The following is a 13,355-nucleotide window of genomic DNA, read 5'->3' as shown; positions in this document are numbered from 1 at the left end:
GGAAGAGTACTGTATTTGTGGAAATTCTGTATTTTTTTTCTCTTCCTTTTGTTCTATCTCTCTTGCCTGCAGAATTGTTGAGAGACTAATAAGACTTGGTATTTGACTTGTTCAATATATGTTACATAGATGTAAAAGATTGTATAAACTGTAGAGATAGCATTGGCAAGACTATGTACAGATGCAGCCTTTCACACAACACCATTGTGTAATTAATTTGTAAAGATTCACATTTAGCTCTTACTGTGATTTTAGGCTTTTATATCCATTGAATGCCATTTTCTGTCTTTAAATTATTTTTCTTTATCCTTTCATGTTCCAGAAGCTGAACTGTGGGCTTTTTTGGTTCATTTATCATTAGAATGTCTGGATTTTTATGTAACTTTCTTGTGTACATCTCTAAATGCTAACAGTATGTTTGCCTATGACAAGTTTATAGAGCGCAAGGTATCTTCTAGGTTGAAATAATTCACAAGTTGGTGAATGTCATCTTGCAACACACTCTGTACAGTCTTCCTTAAAGGAATACTACAGTATATTTTTTAGTATCTTTCTGCTGAATGACTCAGTCTAAAGCACAGCAGTGGTCCTGGTACAGTATTTAAGTGTCAGCATACACAGGCATAATCCCTGTATAGAGTAGTGCCAAACTGATTATTTCAATTGTGTAACTAGTTTAAAACCCAATAAATAAATTGTTTTTAACACCTGGCTTTTGTCTTCATTAAGAGGAGAAGACAGTTGTGTTGGCAGTGTTTCTGGTGGATTCCTTTTGCCATCACAAATTGGGATCTGTAAATTGATTCCCCTTGATCAAATAAAATATCCAGATCTGCCCTGTCCAGTAGAAGTAGCTACTGACCATATGTGACTATTTACATTTAATTAAACTCAGTTTTGTTAGGTGTGGTGGTACCCCTGTAATCCTAGTACTTGGAGGATCTCAACTTTGAGACCAGGGCACAGTAATTTAGCGAAACCTTGTTTTAAAATAAGAAAGGATCAGGGTGCGGCTCAGTGTATAATGCCCCTAGGTTCAATCCCCAGTGCCACACACAAAAAAAAGAAAAGAAAAATTTATTTTCTGAGTCTCGTTAGGCACATTTTAAGTGCTCGTTAGCCATATATGTGTAGCTCCCATGCTGAGTAGCACATGTGAACTTTTTCATCATTATCAGAAAGTTGTGAATAGCGCTGACTCACTAGATCATTTTTTTCTCTCAAATTAATGTGCCTACGAGTTGTGAGATTTTGCTAAGTTCTCAGTTCATGATTATCAATGCTCAGTTCTAAAACCACACTTTTGAGTATTGAGGCCTTATATATTGATTACACTAGGGCTTTTTCTAGCGATACTGGGGGTTGAACCCAGGGGCATTCTACCTTCGAGCTACACCCCCTATTTTTTATTCTTTATTTTTTATTCTATTTTTTATTCTTTATTTTTGAAACAGGGTCTCAATGAGTTGCAAAGGACTTCACTTAAGTAGTAGCTGAGGCTGTCCGTGAACCATGATCCTGTGGTCTCAGTCTCCCAAGTGCTTGGATTACAAGTGTGCGGCACCATGCCCGGCTACCTTTTCTGTATATTTGAAAATAAACTTTTTTAACTTTTGCTATTAATAATGTCATAATCATCTTTGAGTATTTCTCCATTGAGCATCAAAGTCACTTTCTATTTTCTGTACTGTAAATTTTAAATTTTTTCTTTGAGCCAGGTGTGGTGGCGCATACTTGTAATGCATTTGGGAGGCTGAGACAGGATCACAGTTCTCGGACAGCCTCAGCTACTTAGGCCCTTTGCAACTCAGTGAGACCCTGTTTCAAAATAAACAATAAAAAATAGGCCTGGGGTGCTGCTCAGAGGTACAATGCCCCTGGGTTCCATCCCCAGTATCACAAAAAATAAAAAATAAAAATTCCTTTGTTGGAATAACTGCAAGGAGATCATTCTACCTCCAAGCTATACTCCCAGCCCTATTTTTTTTTTAATTATTATTCTTTATTTTGAAACAGGGTCTAAGTTGTGGAAGGCCTAAGTAGCTGAGGCTATCCACAAACTGTGATCCTTCTGACTCAGCCTCCCAAATGCTGGGATTACAAGCGTGTGCCATCATGCCCGGTTAAAACTAAGTATTTTATTTTATGTATGTATGTATGTATGTATGTATGTATGTATGTATGTATGTATTTCGGTGGCACTGGGGGTGGAACTCAGAGGAGGCTTTCTACCTCCAGGCTATACTCCCAGACCTATTTTATAGGAAACAGGGTCTCAGTTGCTGAGAGCCTCACTAAGTAGCTGAGGCTGGGTTTGAACCTGTGCAATCTTCCTCTCAGCCTCCCAAGTACGGGGATTACAAGTGTGCACCACCATGCCGGGCTTAAAACTTAAGTATAAAGTCCTTCTTCATATACTGTTTTCTTCAAAGTGAGTATGTATCAATTTGTATTGCAGTTATAGACATTATTATAGTAGGTGTGTCCTTACTGAATGGTCCTAACTACTTCCGGAGTTGTAACTTCCTCTTTAGATCTTTAGATTCCTTTACAAGATGTGAATTTTCCCCATTATTGTGTGCAATCTCATATAGCCAAATGTCTAGACGTGTGTGTGTGTGTGTGTGTGTGTGTGTGTGTGTGTGTGTGTGTGTGTTACACTGGGGATTGAACCCTGTTGGGTTTTTTTGTTTAGAAACGGAGTCTCATTAAGTTACAGAGGGCCTCACTAAATTGCAGAGGCTGGCTGGGAACATACATTCCTCCTGCCTCAGCCTCTCAGTTACTCAGATTACAGGCATGTGACAGCACTCCCAACTGAGGTGGCACTTAGCAGATATTTTATATCGAGAGGCATGTAATTTTGGTTAGAATTTCCACTCAAAATGCTTAATTCCACTCTACATGCTAGTGTAAAGCGCCTCACTAAGTAGCTGAGGCTGTCTGCAAACCGGGATCCTCCTGTTTCAGCCTCCCAAATGCTGGGATTACAAGCGTGCGCCACCACGACTCGCTCTTACTTGGTGATTTTTATGAAGAAAAATTCTCATCCAAAATGGAGATTGCAGTAGCAACTTTGCCACTATGTATTTCACCATTCAGGAATAACTTTGTGGTTTTCTGGTACCAGGTGAAGGAAAGGGCATTCAAAATGTATCACCCCTGAGTACTTAGAAAAGCAGTAGGATCCTAATTAGCCAGGTTGGGATACCGAAGGCCTAAGAGTGTAACTAGCTTTATTTTGTTCCCATGATAGCATATGTACTTTAGAATGCTACTTGATGCTCAGACTAAAACCCATCCTGAGAATTTGTTGGACTCTGGGAGAATAAGAGTAGTAAATAATAGTTTAATGATTTGTGTGTTGTTTAAACTTGAACATACTACATACGACATACGTCTGCATGCCATCCTCTTTGACTTTGCCTTTCTCCCCAGTAGTTATTCCCCTTGCTTAGTTCCCGCAGTAGCACCATTATTTAAAGAGACTTAGGCAAGTTAAGGTTGGCTTGGTTTCGGTTGTAATGACTTGCTTTCTAAATTCTGTGTTGTTAAGTTCCAAACTAGATGATGACGCCAATTTAATCTATGGAGGAGGAAAAAGAGCACTAGCCGGGCGGGCGAGCGGCTTAAGAGCGCGGGAGCCTGGAGTGGGGGTCGGGATGGTCACTTGCATCGTGGGGGCCCAGGAGAGCTCTGGAGGGACCCCGCCCCCAGTCCGCCCGCCTCCCCCGGGCTAGGCCTCGGGCCACTGCCCGGCCCCGCCGCCTGTGCCCTCCCTTTCGAGATGCCCACTCGCCCCTTTCCCGCGCTCTAATTCAGCCCCTGCCACTCCCCAGGGGCGACGTGGTCAGCCCAGGATTCTGCAGCGAAGTCGAGGCGGCGGGAGCGTCCCCGCCGGCCGGGTGCGGGGCAGGCGGGGTGCGGGCAGACGAGCTTGGGGGTCGGGTAGGCGCGGGATGCGGGGCAGGCGGGTGCGGGGAGGAGCAGTCGGCGTGCGGGGAAGGCAGGCGCCGGGGACGCGGTGAGGGGCAGGCGGGCTGGGGAGCGGGGTGAGCAGCGGGCGGGTTCGCGGGCAGGGGGCGGGACCGGCGGGCTCGGGGGCCGGGTGCGGGGCTGGTGGGTGCGGGGGGGGCGGGGCGGGGGTCCCGGGGTGCGGGGCGGGGCGGGCGGGCCCGTGTCCGGCGGGGGCGGCACCCTCCGCGGTGACTGCGCCTCGGCGCCTCTGTCTCGCCGAGGCTCCAGGATGCGCGGAGGCGGCGGTGATGGCGAGGATGCCTGTGGCCCTGCGTCGGGGACGGCGGGCGGAGCTGGGGTCCGGGCTGCGAGATGGAGGAGGAGGGGCGGCACTGCGGCCACCCGGCAGGTGAGCGGCCGCGGCCCGGAGGAGGAGGCCGCCCGGGGCAGGGAGGCCGGTGCCCGAGGCCGCGGCGCCGCGCGGGCCAGGCTGGGTGCTGCGCACCTGCGCTCCCGGCGAGGCCTAGGGCAGCCCTGCCGCCCTGTCTCAGGTCCTTGCCTGTTCCCTGGCTCTGCTGGGCCCGCGGGACCCCCAGCCTACCGGCCATGCCCCAGCTGAGACCTCCTCACGCCGCCAGCCTCTGCCTATTCCTTTATCAGCGTCCCGCCGCACCCGCCCAGCCCCTCCACTATTTCCTCTCCTCCAGCTCTGGGGAGCCCCCGTGGTCGGTCGGGTGGACCTCTCTCCCCAGCCTCCCTCTCCACTCTGCCCACAGGCTAGGGTGCTCCATGGCCTCTGCATCCCTGCCATCAAGTGACCCAGATATCCCTTCTCTGCCTTGTCAGGCACTCAGGGCCTCAGAAGGTAGTTCAGCCGACTAAAAAAGCGAGAGGTTTGAAATCTGTAAAATCTGGCATGAATCTTTGTGACCTTGGGCTGATTATCCATCGTCCCCGAGTTTTTCCTGATCAATGCAAACACAGTAGGAATAATAATACAGAACCTTGCCCTCTCCGAGTTAGGCCTGGAAATGTCTGCCTTGAGGAGGCCTAAGACACTATGAGGAGAAAAAATTAGTTGGAAGAGTGTTGATCATGACATGACTTTATTATAAAGGGCTATATAAAATGTTGTGATGTTTAATGAAAAATTAAAACAGCACACTATCAGGGCTCTTTACACATCTTCATGAGAAATAATCACTATGGTGCAATATATTTTGATTTGCTGTTTCTTGCTGCTAGTTACTTCAGGATCCCTCCCTGCTCCATAGTAACCAGGTGCACGTGAATTTGTTGTCTTATTGTGGCTAATTGCATGCTAAAGACTGGTGTTCCAACTTAAACTCTCTGATTTTAATCGCACCTTCCAGGACTTACATAAAGCCCCAGAGATAGAGTAGCTTGTACACCTGCATTGAACGTAACTTAGGTAACGCCTCATATTTAGGAGTAAAAGGAGTTGATTTACTCCTCTCCCCAAAGCATAGAGATATTTCTGCCACCATAAGCCTTGTTCTCAGTTGTGATCTTGGCCCCATAAAGTCTCAGGATTTAGTACTGAAACTTTCCCATTTCCTTTATTGATTCTAAGGTTTCTCTAACCAAATTTTTCCTCCTATTCTGTCTTCTGCTTCTCCACCCTTTTCCAGGCCCCTGATTGCTTTTTTTTTTTTTTTTTTTTTTTTTTTTTTTTGGTGGTACTGGGGTTCCTGGAAGCCCTTCTACTTCCGGGCTACACTCCCAGACCTATTTTTACATTTTTATTTGGAAACAGGGTCTCCTAAGCCAGCGCGCGGGGCTGGCTTCGAACCTGCCCGATCCTCCTGTCTCTGCCTCCCAAGCGCGGGGATTACAAGCGTGTGCCACCACGCACGGCTCCTGATTGCTTCTTTTAAAAATGATTTGTAATTATTTGGGGGGATGGTACTAGCATTTGAGCCTAGGGGCATTCTACCTCCAGTCTACAACCCTACCCCTTTTTAAATTTTGTTTATTTATTTATTTATTTAATTTATTTAATTTTTTTGCAGTACTGGAGTTGGAACCCAGGGTCATTCTATCTCCAAGCTACACCCCCAGCCTTATTATTTATTCTTTATTTTGAAGCAGGGCCTCACTGAGTAGCTGAAGCTGGCCAAGAACCATGGTCCCTCCCAAATTCTGGCATTACAAGCGTGTGTGCCACCACACCCAGCCCTCTTTTTTATTTTGAAACAGTATCTCTATGAGTTGCTGAGGGTCTTGCTAAAATTGGTGAGGATGGCCTCAAACCTGCAATCCTCCTGTCTGTCTACCAAATACTGAGATTACAGGCGTGTGCCACTGTGCCCTGCTTCTGATTACTTAACTGGAACTTCATTCATCAAGTCTACCAAAAAGGTATACAAAAGTGTGAGTGTATCAATATATGTGTAGTACTTATATAGATACCTATATATAGATTTATAGCTAGAGATAAAGATAAATAAATATATATTTATATATAATATATAGATATATTACAATATATTACAATTTTGTGTTCCAGGAACCTTTAGTTGGGAAGCAATGCCTACTTCATAGGATTATTATGAGAATAAAGTTTGATAACATATATAAGGGCTTGGCCTATAATAACCAACCAATAAGTTATAACCATTGGAAATAACTACTGACATGGGGATTCTTCCTTGATCTCTTTGCTATTTTGCTCAGCATGTTACAGGATGTGGGCTTCAAAAAGCAATAACTTAGGTTCAAGTTCAAACTCTACTGCTCTTCTAAATGACCCCTCTCTGACTCAGATGAAGACGTTATACTTTTTCAAGTTGAGCACAATGGAGCACACCTGTCATACCAGTACCTGGGAGACTGAGACAAGAGATTCACAGGTTTGAGGCCAGCCTCAGCAATTTAGTGAGGCCCTCCACAACTTATCAAGACTCTGTTTCAAAATAAAAATAAAATAGGACCAGGGATATAGCTCAGAAGTAGAATGCCTCTAGGTTCAATCCCCAGTACCACAAATAAAACCATAAATAAATAGTATACTCTTTCAGGGTTTTTTTTTTTTTTTTGAGAATTTAATAAGTTAATAGTGTAGAACAAGCCAGACGTGGTGGCATACACTTGTAATCCCAGTACTTGGGAGGCTGAGACAGGAGGATCACAGGTCTTTGGCCAGCCTCATCTACTTAGTGAGACCCTCTGCAACTTAGTGAGACTCTTTTTCAAAATAATAAAAAATAGGACTGTGGATGTAGCTCTGAGGTAGAATGTCCCTGGGTTCCATCCCCAGTACACACACACACACACACACACACACACAAAAAAAAATAGTGTGGAACAGCTAGGCAAGGTGATATACACCTGTAATCCTACTATTTAGAAGACTGAGACAGGAGGATTGCAAGTTTAAGACCAGCCTGGATAAGACTTTATCTCAAAATAAAAAGGTCTGGGTGTAGTTAGGGGGTAGAATTTCTGTGGTTTCATTCTCTAGTACCTTAAAAAAAAAGTATGTGACACAGAACACTTCCCTGGTGCACTCAGTAAAAGTGTACTAAAGGTATTGCTAAGTGCCTTGCCAGTATTTCCTGACCTGAAATCCTCCTTTCTTTCTTTCTTTATTTATTTATTTATTTATTTATTTTTTGGTGGTGGTACTGGGGATGGAACCCAGGGACCTTCTACCTCCAGGCTACACTCCCAGACCTATTTTTTTTTAATATTTTATTTGGAAACAGGGTCTCTTAAGACAGCTAGGCTGGCTTCGAACCTGTGCTTTCCTCCTGTCTCAGCCTCCCAAGCGCAGATATTATAAGCGTGTGCCACCACACCCGGCTATTTTTAAAAATTTATTGAAAAAAAGTAACTGCTAAATGAAAGCTGCCTCTCAATTACAAGCGTGCGCCACCACACCCGGCTATTTTTTTTTTAATTTATTGAAAAAAAGTAACTGCTAAGTGAAAGCTGCCCCTCAATTACAAGCGTGCGCCACCACACCCGGCTATTTTTTTTTAATTTATTGAAAAAAAGTGACTGCTAAGTGAAGGCTGCCCCTCAGTACCCCCACATCCTGTTCTTCTCTCCTTCCCATCTTTGGCTGATGTGGCGCCTCCTCAGCTCATTTCCCTAGCAGTCCTTCCCACTGGGCTGCCCAGGCCTCAACTTCCATCATTCAACGTCTTCAGGATTCCTCACTTACTCTTTATTTCCCTTAACATCTCATTCCAAACTCTTCGTTCTTCTCATTTCTCCCAGAACAAGTTTCTGCTTCCCTCTTTACTTCTCTTTATTCCTCTTATTCCAAAGAGGAAGCCCTTAGTTGGGGAGCAAAGGGATTGCTATCAGCACTGTTATATCTCTTCTCTTCCTGCTTCCTCAAAGGGTTTTTTGTGTCATAGGGGTTACTAAGGTTGAACCCCAGGCACGTTCTACCTGTGAGATATACCCGCAGCCCTTGTTGTTGTTGTTTTTGGTGGTTCTGGAAGCCCTTCTACCTCTGGGCTACCCTCCCAGACCTATTTTATATTTTTTAATTTGGAAACAGGGTCTCTTAAGCCAGTGCGGCTGGCTTCGAACCTGCTCAATCCTGTCTCCACCTCCCAAGCACGGGGATTACAAGCGTGCACCACCACCCCCGACGTGTATTTTGAAACAAGAGCTCAGTAAGTTGCTGTGGCTGGCCTCGAACCTATGATCCTCCTATCTCAGCCTTCCAAGTACTGGGATGGTAGGTGTGCAGCACCATGATCAGCCCCCAGTTAACAAATGTTTTTAAAGATTTGGAAAACCTTAGTTTTAAAATTTTTTCTTATATTGCTTATATAAAATAATGGATTTCATTGTGTCATATAATATGTGTATGAACAATTTTCATAAACAGCAAAAAGTTGTCTTTTTCTATAAATATATCAAAAGGGTTCAGAAACAGGTATATAATATTTTATCACTGGAAGCAATACAAGCTATTATTATTTAATTCTAATCAAGAAGCAAAAGTTCAGGATTTATGTTATTCTCTTCCACAACTTTTTTTTTAAAGGAAAGTGCAAAAAAGTTGGTTTCGCTTTCCAGAGGAAAACTTGTCCATATTTTCATGATCTATTCTATATGACCATTAAGAGGGCCAGGCGTCCAGGCTTGGTGGTGCTTGCCTGTAATTCCAGTAGTCTTTGGGAGGCTGAGACAAGAGAACTGCAGGCTTGCGGCCAGCCTCAGCAACTTAGTGAGACCCTATTTCAAAATAAAGAATGAAAAGGGCTGGGGATGTATCCATGAGGTAGGATGTACTGAGTTCAATCTCCAGGAAAAAAAGGAAGGAAGGAAGGAAGGAGGAAGGAAGAAAAAAGGATAGCTAGATATGGTTAGGAATGTAGTAGAGGCTTTTTCCTTAATGAAGGACACTGGTTATGTGGGTTTCCCAGGACTGATATTTGTTTGACCTTCACTGTTAAATGCTGAGAAGCTTCTGTGGTGGGGAGTCCATAGCTGCTGCTTGGAGCACTAATAGCCCCTCACAGACCTGGCACATTCTTCAGTATGCCCCTTGATCCAGCAAACAAAGGGTTGACAGCTGGAGTCCTGTGGGAGTCAGCTTGAGCTGATGTTTAAATATTCTGAACATCAACCCTGGACTTCCTAGTGCAATTGGTTGTTCCTAAAATGTTGGATTAAAGCAAATAGTTTTGGGTTGCCAAGAGCAGAGCACTGAATAACTTGGTCTGTTTTGCGAGAAGCATCTTTGAGAGCAGTTTGGACACCAGACCACACAATGTTTGAAACAATTGTGTTTGAAACAATGTAGAAGATTTATGTGAGTAAACTTTAAATTTCATTGTACAATAGAAAAAGAATGGCTAAGAGATTAAAGGAGTAGGAAGAGTTCTTATAAAGTAGAGGTTAGAGCTTATTAATCTTTATACCTTTAGCATCTAGCATAATGCTGGCCTGTGGTGTGCACATAATTGATGTAAGTTAAGTGAATGAGCCCAAGAGTGTGTGCCTCCTGTTCATCATGAGTGTATTTCTGTTGAAATAATGATAACTCACGTTTATTTAGAGTTTACAAAATAGTGGAGTTTTTTGTTGTTGTTTGGTTGGTTTGTTGTAGTTATTGGGTGTTTTTCATTTGTTTTAGCTGTGTTGGGGATTCAGATCCAGGGCCTAGCTTATGCTAAGCAAGCACTCTACCACTGAGCCACATCCCAGAGCCATAGTGGTACTTGGTACCTTGTATAGTTTCTAATAGAATTCCAGATAATCTTGCCGGGCATGGTGGCACACGCTTGTAATCCCAGCACTCGGGAGGCTGAGAGCGTAGGATCACAGTTCAGCCCTCCTCAACTTAGTGAGACCGTGTTTCAAAATTAAAGAATAAAAAATAGGGCTGGGGGTGTAGCTCGGAGGTAGAATGCCCCTGGGTTCTATCCCTAGTACCACCAAAAAAAAAAAAAAAAAAAAAGAATTCCAGATAATCTTTGGTACATTGATTTCCCCTCACAAATGTCCTTCACAGAGTTTATTTTTCTAAAGGAGGATATGCAATTGGCCAAGAAATCAAGCTGGGGGAAAAGTATAAACGCTGAGAAATAAAGAATTCTTCCTAGAGAAAGAATAAGGATTTGTTAGTGATTTGTGGGACCAAAGTATAGGGCCACATTATATATCGGCAGTTCCCTCTTGCTTATGTTTGGAGGGCATGCTATTTCTTGCCTCAGCCACCTGCTGCCTGTCGGTCTCCCAGATCTTCACCTTTCACCCAGCTTGTTCCTGCGCATCAAACCCCCTTTCATCCTTTCCCTGATCCTCCCCAGGATTTGGTCCCTCCTTCTCTGCTTCCATAACACCCTACAACCACATTAGGCTGCAGTTGCTGTGATTTCTGATGGAGAGACTGTGTTTGTGTCTATTTCCAGTGCCTGCCACAGAAATGTTTCTACAAGTTACATCTGCATACCCCTTCAGCAGAATCCCAAAGGTTCTGCCCTCTAGGTGATACGTAGACTTTTTAAACATGCTTTCCAGATGACACCTAAAGTCCTGCAAACCACCATGTCTTAGAACTAAATATTAGTTGGGTAGATATATTGTGAGGCATTTGTGTCTATTCTGTACCCAACTTTGTGTAGAGGGTGCTTTCCGTATACCAGTACAGAACTGGAAGATTCTAGTGCTTCTGTGAAGGATGAGATCACAGTATCAATCCTTTCTGTTTCACCATTATCCCCTTTCTGTCTCTGGGTGTGCATTTTTGTGTGCAGGCTCATCTGCCTTGGGCCTCTCTTGTCACGTGTCACTCATCTGTGAGTTGAGGCCCTGACTCCCTTCCCATTGAGATTTTGGGAGAATAAAAAGAAGAGACGTTACTCTCTGAAGATGAACTCAACAGCCCCCCTTCAGGATGTGCCCAATGCCACCTTGCTATCTGTGCAGCAGCCGCAGGGAGGAAACGGCACCTCTCTCCAGGAGGATCTCCAGGATCTCATCCACATGGCCACCCTGGTCACCTGTACTTTTCTGCTCGCGGTTATCTTCTGCCTGGGCTCTTATGGCAACTTTATTGTGTTTTTGTCCTTCTTTGATCCAGCCTTCAGGAAATTCAGAACCAACTTTGACTTCATGATCCTGAACCTGTCTTTCTGTGACCTCTTCATTTGTGGGGTCACGGCCCCCATGTTCACCTTCGTGCTGTTCTTCAGCTCAGCCAGTGGCATCCCAGATGCTTTCTGCTTCACCTTCCATCTCACCAGCTCGGGGTTCATCATCATGTCCCTCAAGACGGTGGCTGTGATTGCCCTGCACCGGCTCCGCATGGTGCTGGGGAAGCAGCCTAATCGCACAGCCTCCTTCCCCTGCACCTTGCTGCTCACTCTGCTTCTCTGGGCAACTAGTTTCACCCTTGCCACCCTGGCCACCCTGAAAACCAGTAAGTCCCACCTGTGCCTTCCCATGTCCAGTCTGATGGCTGGAGAAGGGAAAGTTATTCTGTCCCTCTATGTAGTTGACTTCACCTTCTGCATCGCCGTGGTGTCCGTCTCCTACATCATGATCGCTCAGACCCTGCGCAAGAACGCACAAGTCAGGAAGTGCCCCCCGGTCATCACAGTCGATGCTTCCAGGCCACAGCCCTTCATGGGGGTCCCTGTAAAGGCAGGAGGAGATCCCATCCACTGTACCATGCCAGCTCTGTACCGGAACCAGAATTACAACAAACTTCAGCACATTCAGACCCATGGGCATATCAAGAGTCCCAACCAGCTGCCAACACCTACAGCCAGCCGGCTCCAGCTGGTTTCAGCCATCAACCTCTCCACTGCCAAGGATTCCAAAGCCGTGGTCACCTGTGTGATCATCGTGCTGTCTGTCCTGGTGTGCTGTCTTCCACTGGGGATCTCCTTGGTGCAGGTGGTTCTGTCCAACAATGGGAGTTTCATCCTTTACCAGTTTGAACTGTTTGGATTTACCCTTATATTTTTAAAATCAGGATTAAACCCTTTTATCTATTCAAGGAACAGCGCGGGGCTGAGAAGGAAAGTGCTCTGGTGCCTCCACAACACTGGCCTGGGTTTCTTTTGCTGCAAACAGAAGACTCGCCTCCGGGCTGTGGGGAAGGGAAGCCTGGAGGTCAACAGAAACAAATCCTCCCATCATGAAACCAACTCGGCCTACATGTTGTCGCCAAAGCCACAGAAGAAATTTGTGGACCAGGCTTGTGGCCCAAGTCATTCCAAGGAAAGTGTGGTCAGTCCCAAGGTCTCTGCTGGACACCAGCACTGTGCCCAGAGCAGCTCAACCCCCATCAACACACGGATTGAACCATACTACAGCATCTACAACAGCAGCCCTTCCCAGGAGAGCAGCCCGCAAAAATTCCAACCAGGAAACTCTTTCGGATTTGCCAGCTCATACATCGCCATGCACTATCACACTACTAATGACTTAGTGCAGGAGTGTGACAGCACTTCCGCCAGGCATATTCCAGTCCCCTCTGTGTGAAGTCAGAGGTAGAGCACCATGTACAAATGTTTATTTTTGTTTGTGTTTTGTGTGTGGTACTGGGGATTGAACCCACGGCAGGCTTTAACCTCTGAACTAGACCCCAGCCCTTTTTTTTTTTTTTTGAATTTTGAAACAGGGTCTCCCTGTTACCACATACTGGCTTCAAACCTACAGTCCTCTTATCTCAGCCTCCCAAGTTCTGAGATTATGGCCATAAGTGCAAATGTTTTTTTTTTTTTGTTGTTGTTTGTTTCTAATAGCAATTATTTTTTAAAAGTTTTTGAAATCAGTGTGTCAGATCAAAATTTAAAGATTTAGCTAAAGAACTGGCAGTTTTTTTTTGGGGGGGGGTCTGAAGAATTACCATCTTCATTTTCTTTGTAGTTTCTTGACATTTTAAGATTTGATGTAAA

General features: G+C 44.9%; 2 protein-coding genes across 2 annotated transcripts in view; both read left to right on the top strand.

The window, feature by feature from the left end:
• Positions 1-4,265: 4,265 nt before the first annotated feature.
• Positions 4,266-12,939, top strand: GPR75 (G protein-coupled receptor 75; the record flags this gene model as incomplete). The annotated part of the gene is made up of 2 exons (XM_080711257.1): positions 4,266-4,366; positions 11,304-12,939. 2 exons carry the CDS (start codon positions 4,266-4,268, stop codon positions 12,937-12,939), a joined length of 1,737 nt encoding a protein of 578 aa, XP_080567383.1.
• LOC308273874 (ankyrin repeat and SOCS box protein 3) overlaps positions 4,311-13,355 on the top strand; it is a gene marked incomplete at its 3' end in the record, with an annotated part of 223,946 nt that continues 214,901 nt past the window's right edge. The window contains exon 1 of the mRNA XM_080711258.1: positions 4,311-4,366. The remainder of the gene's footprint in view (positions 4,367-13,355) is intronic.

This window comes from Muscardinus avellanarius (assembly GCF_963383645.1).
Source record: "Muscardinus avellanarius genome assembly, chromosome: 15".
Classification (NCBI taxonomy): domain Eukaryota; kingdom Metazoa; phylum Chordata; class Mammalia; order Rodentia; family Gliridae; genus Muscardinus; species Muscardinus avellanarius.
The sequence above is the reverse complement of the archived record's forward strand: the minus strand, read 5'-3'. Positions and strand labels throughout refer to the sequence as shown.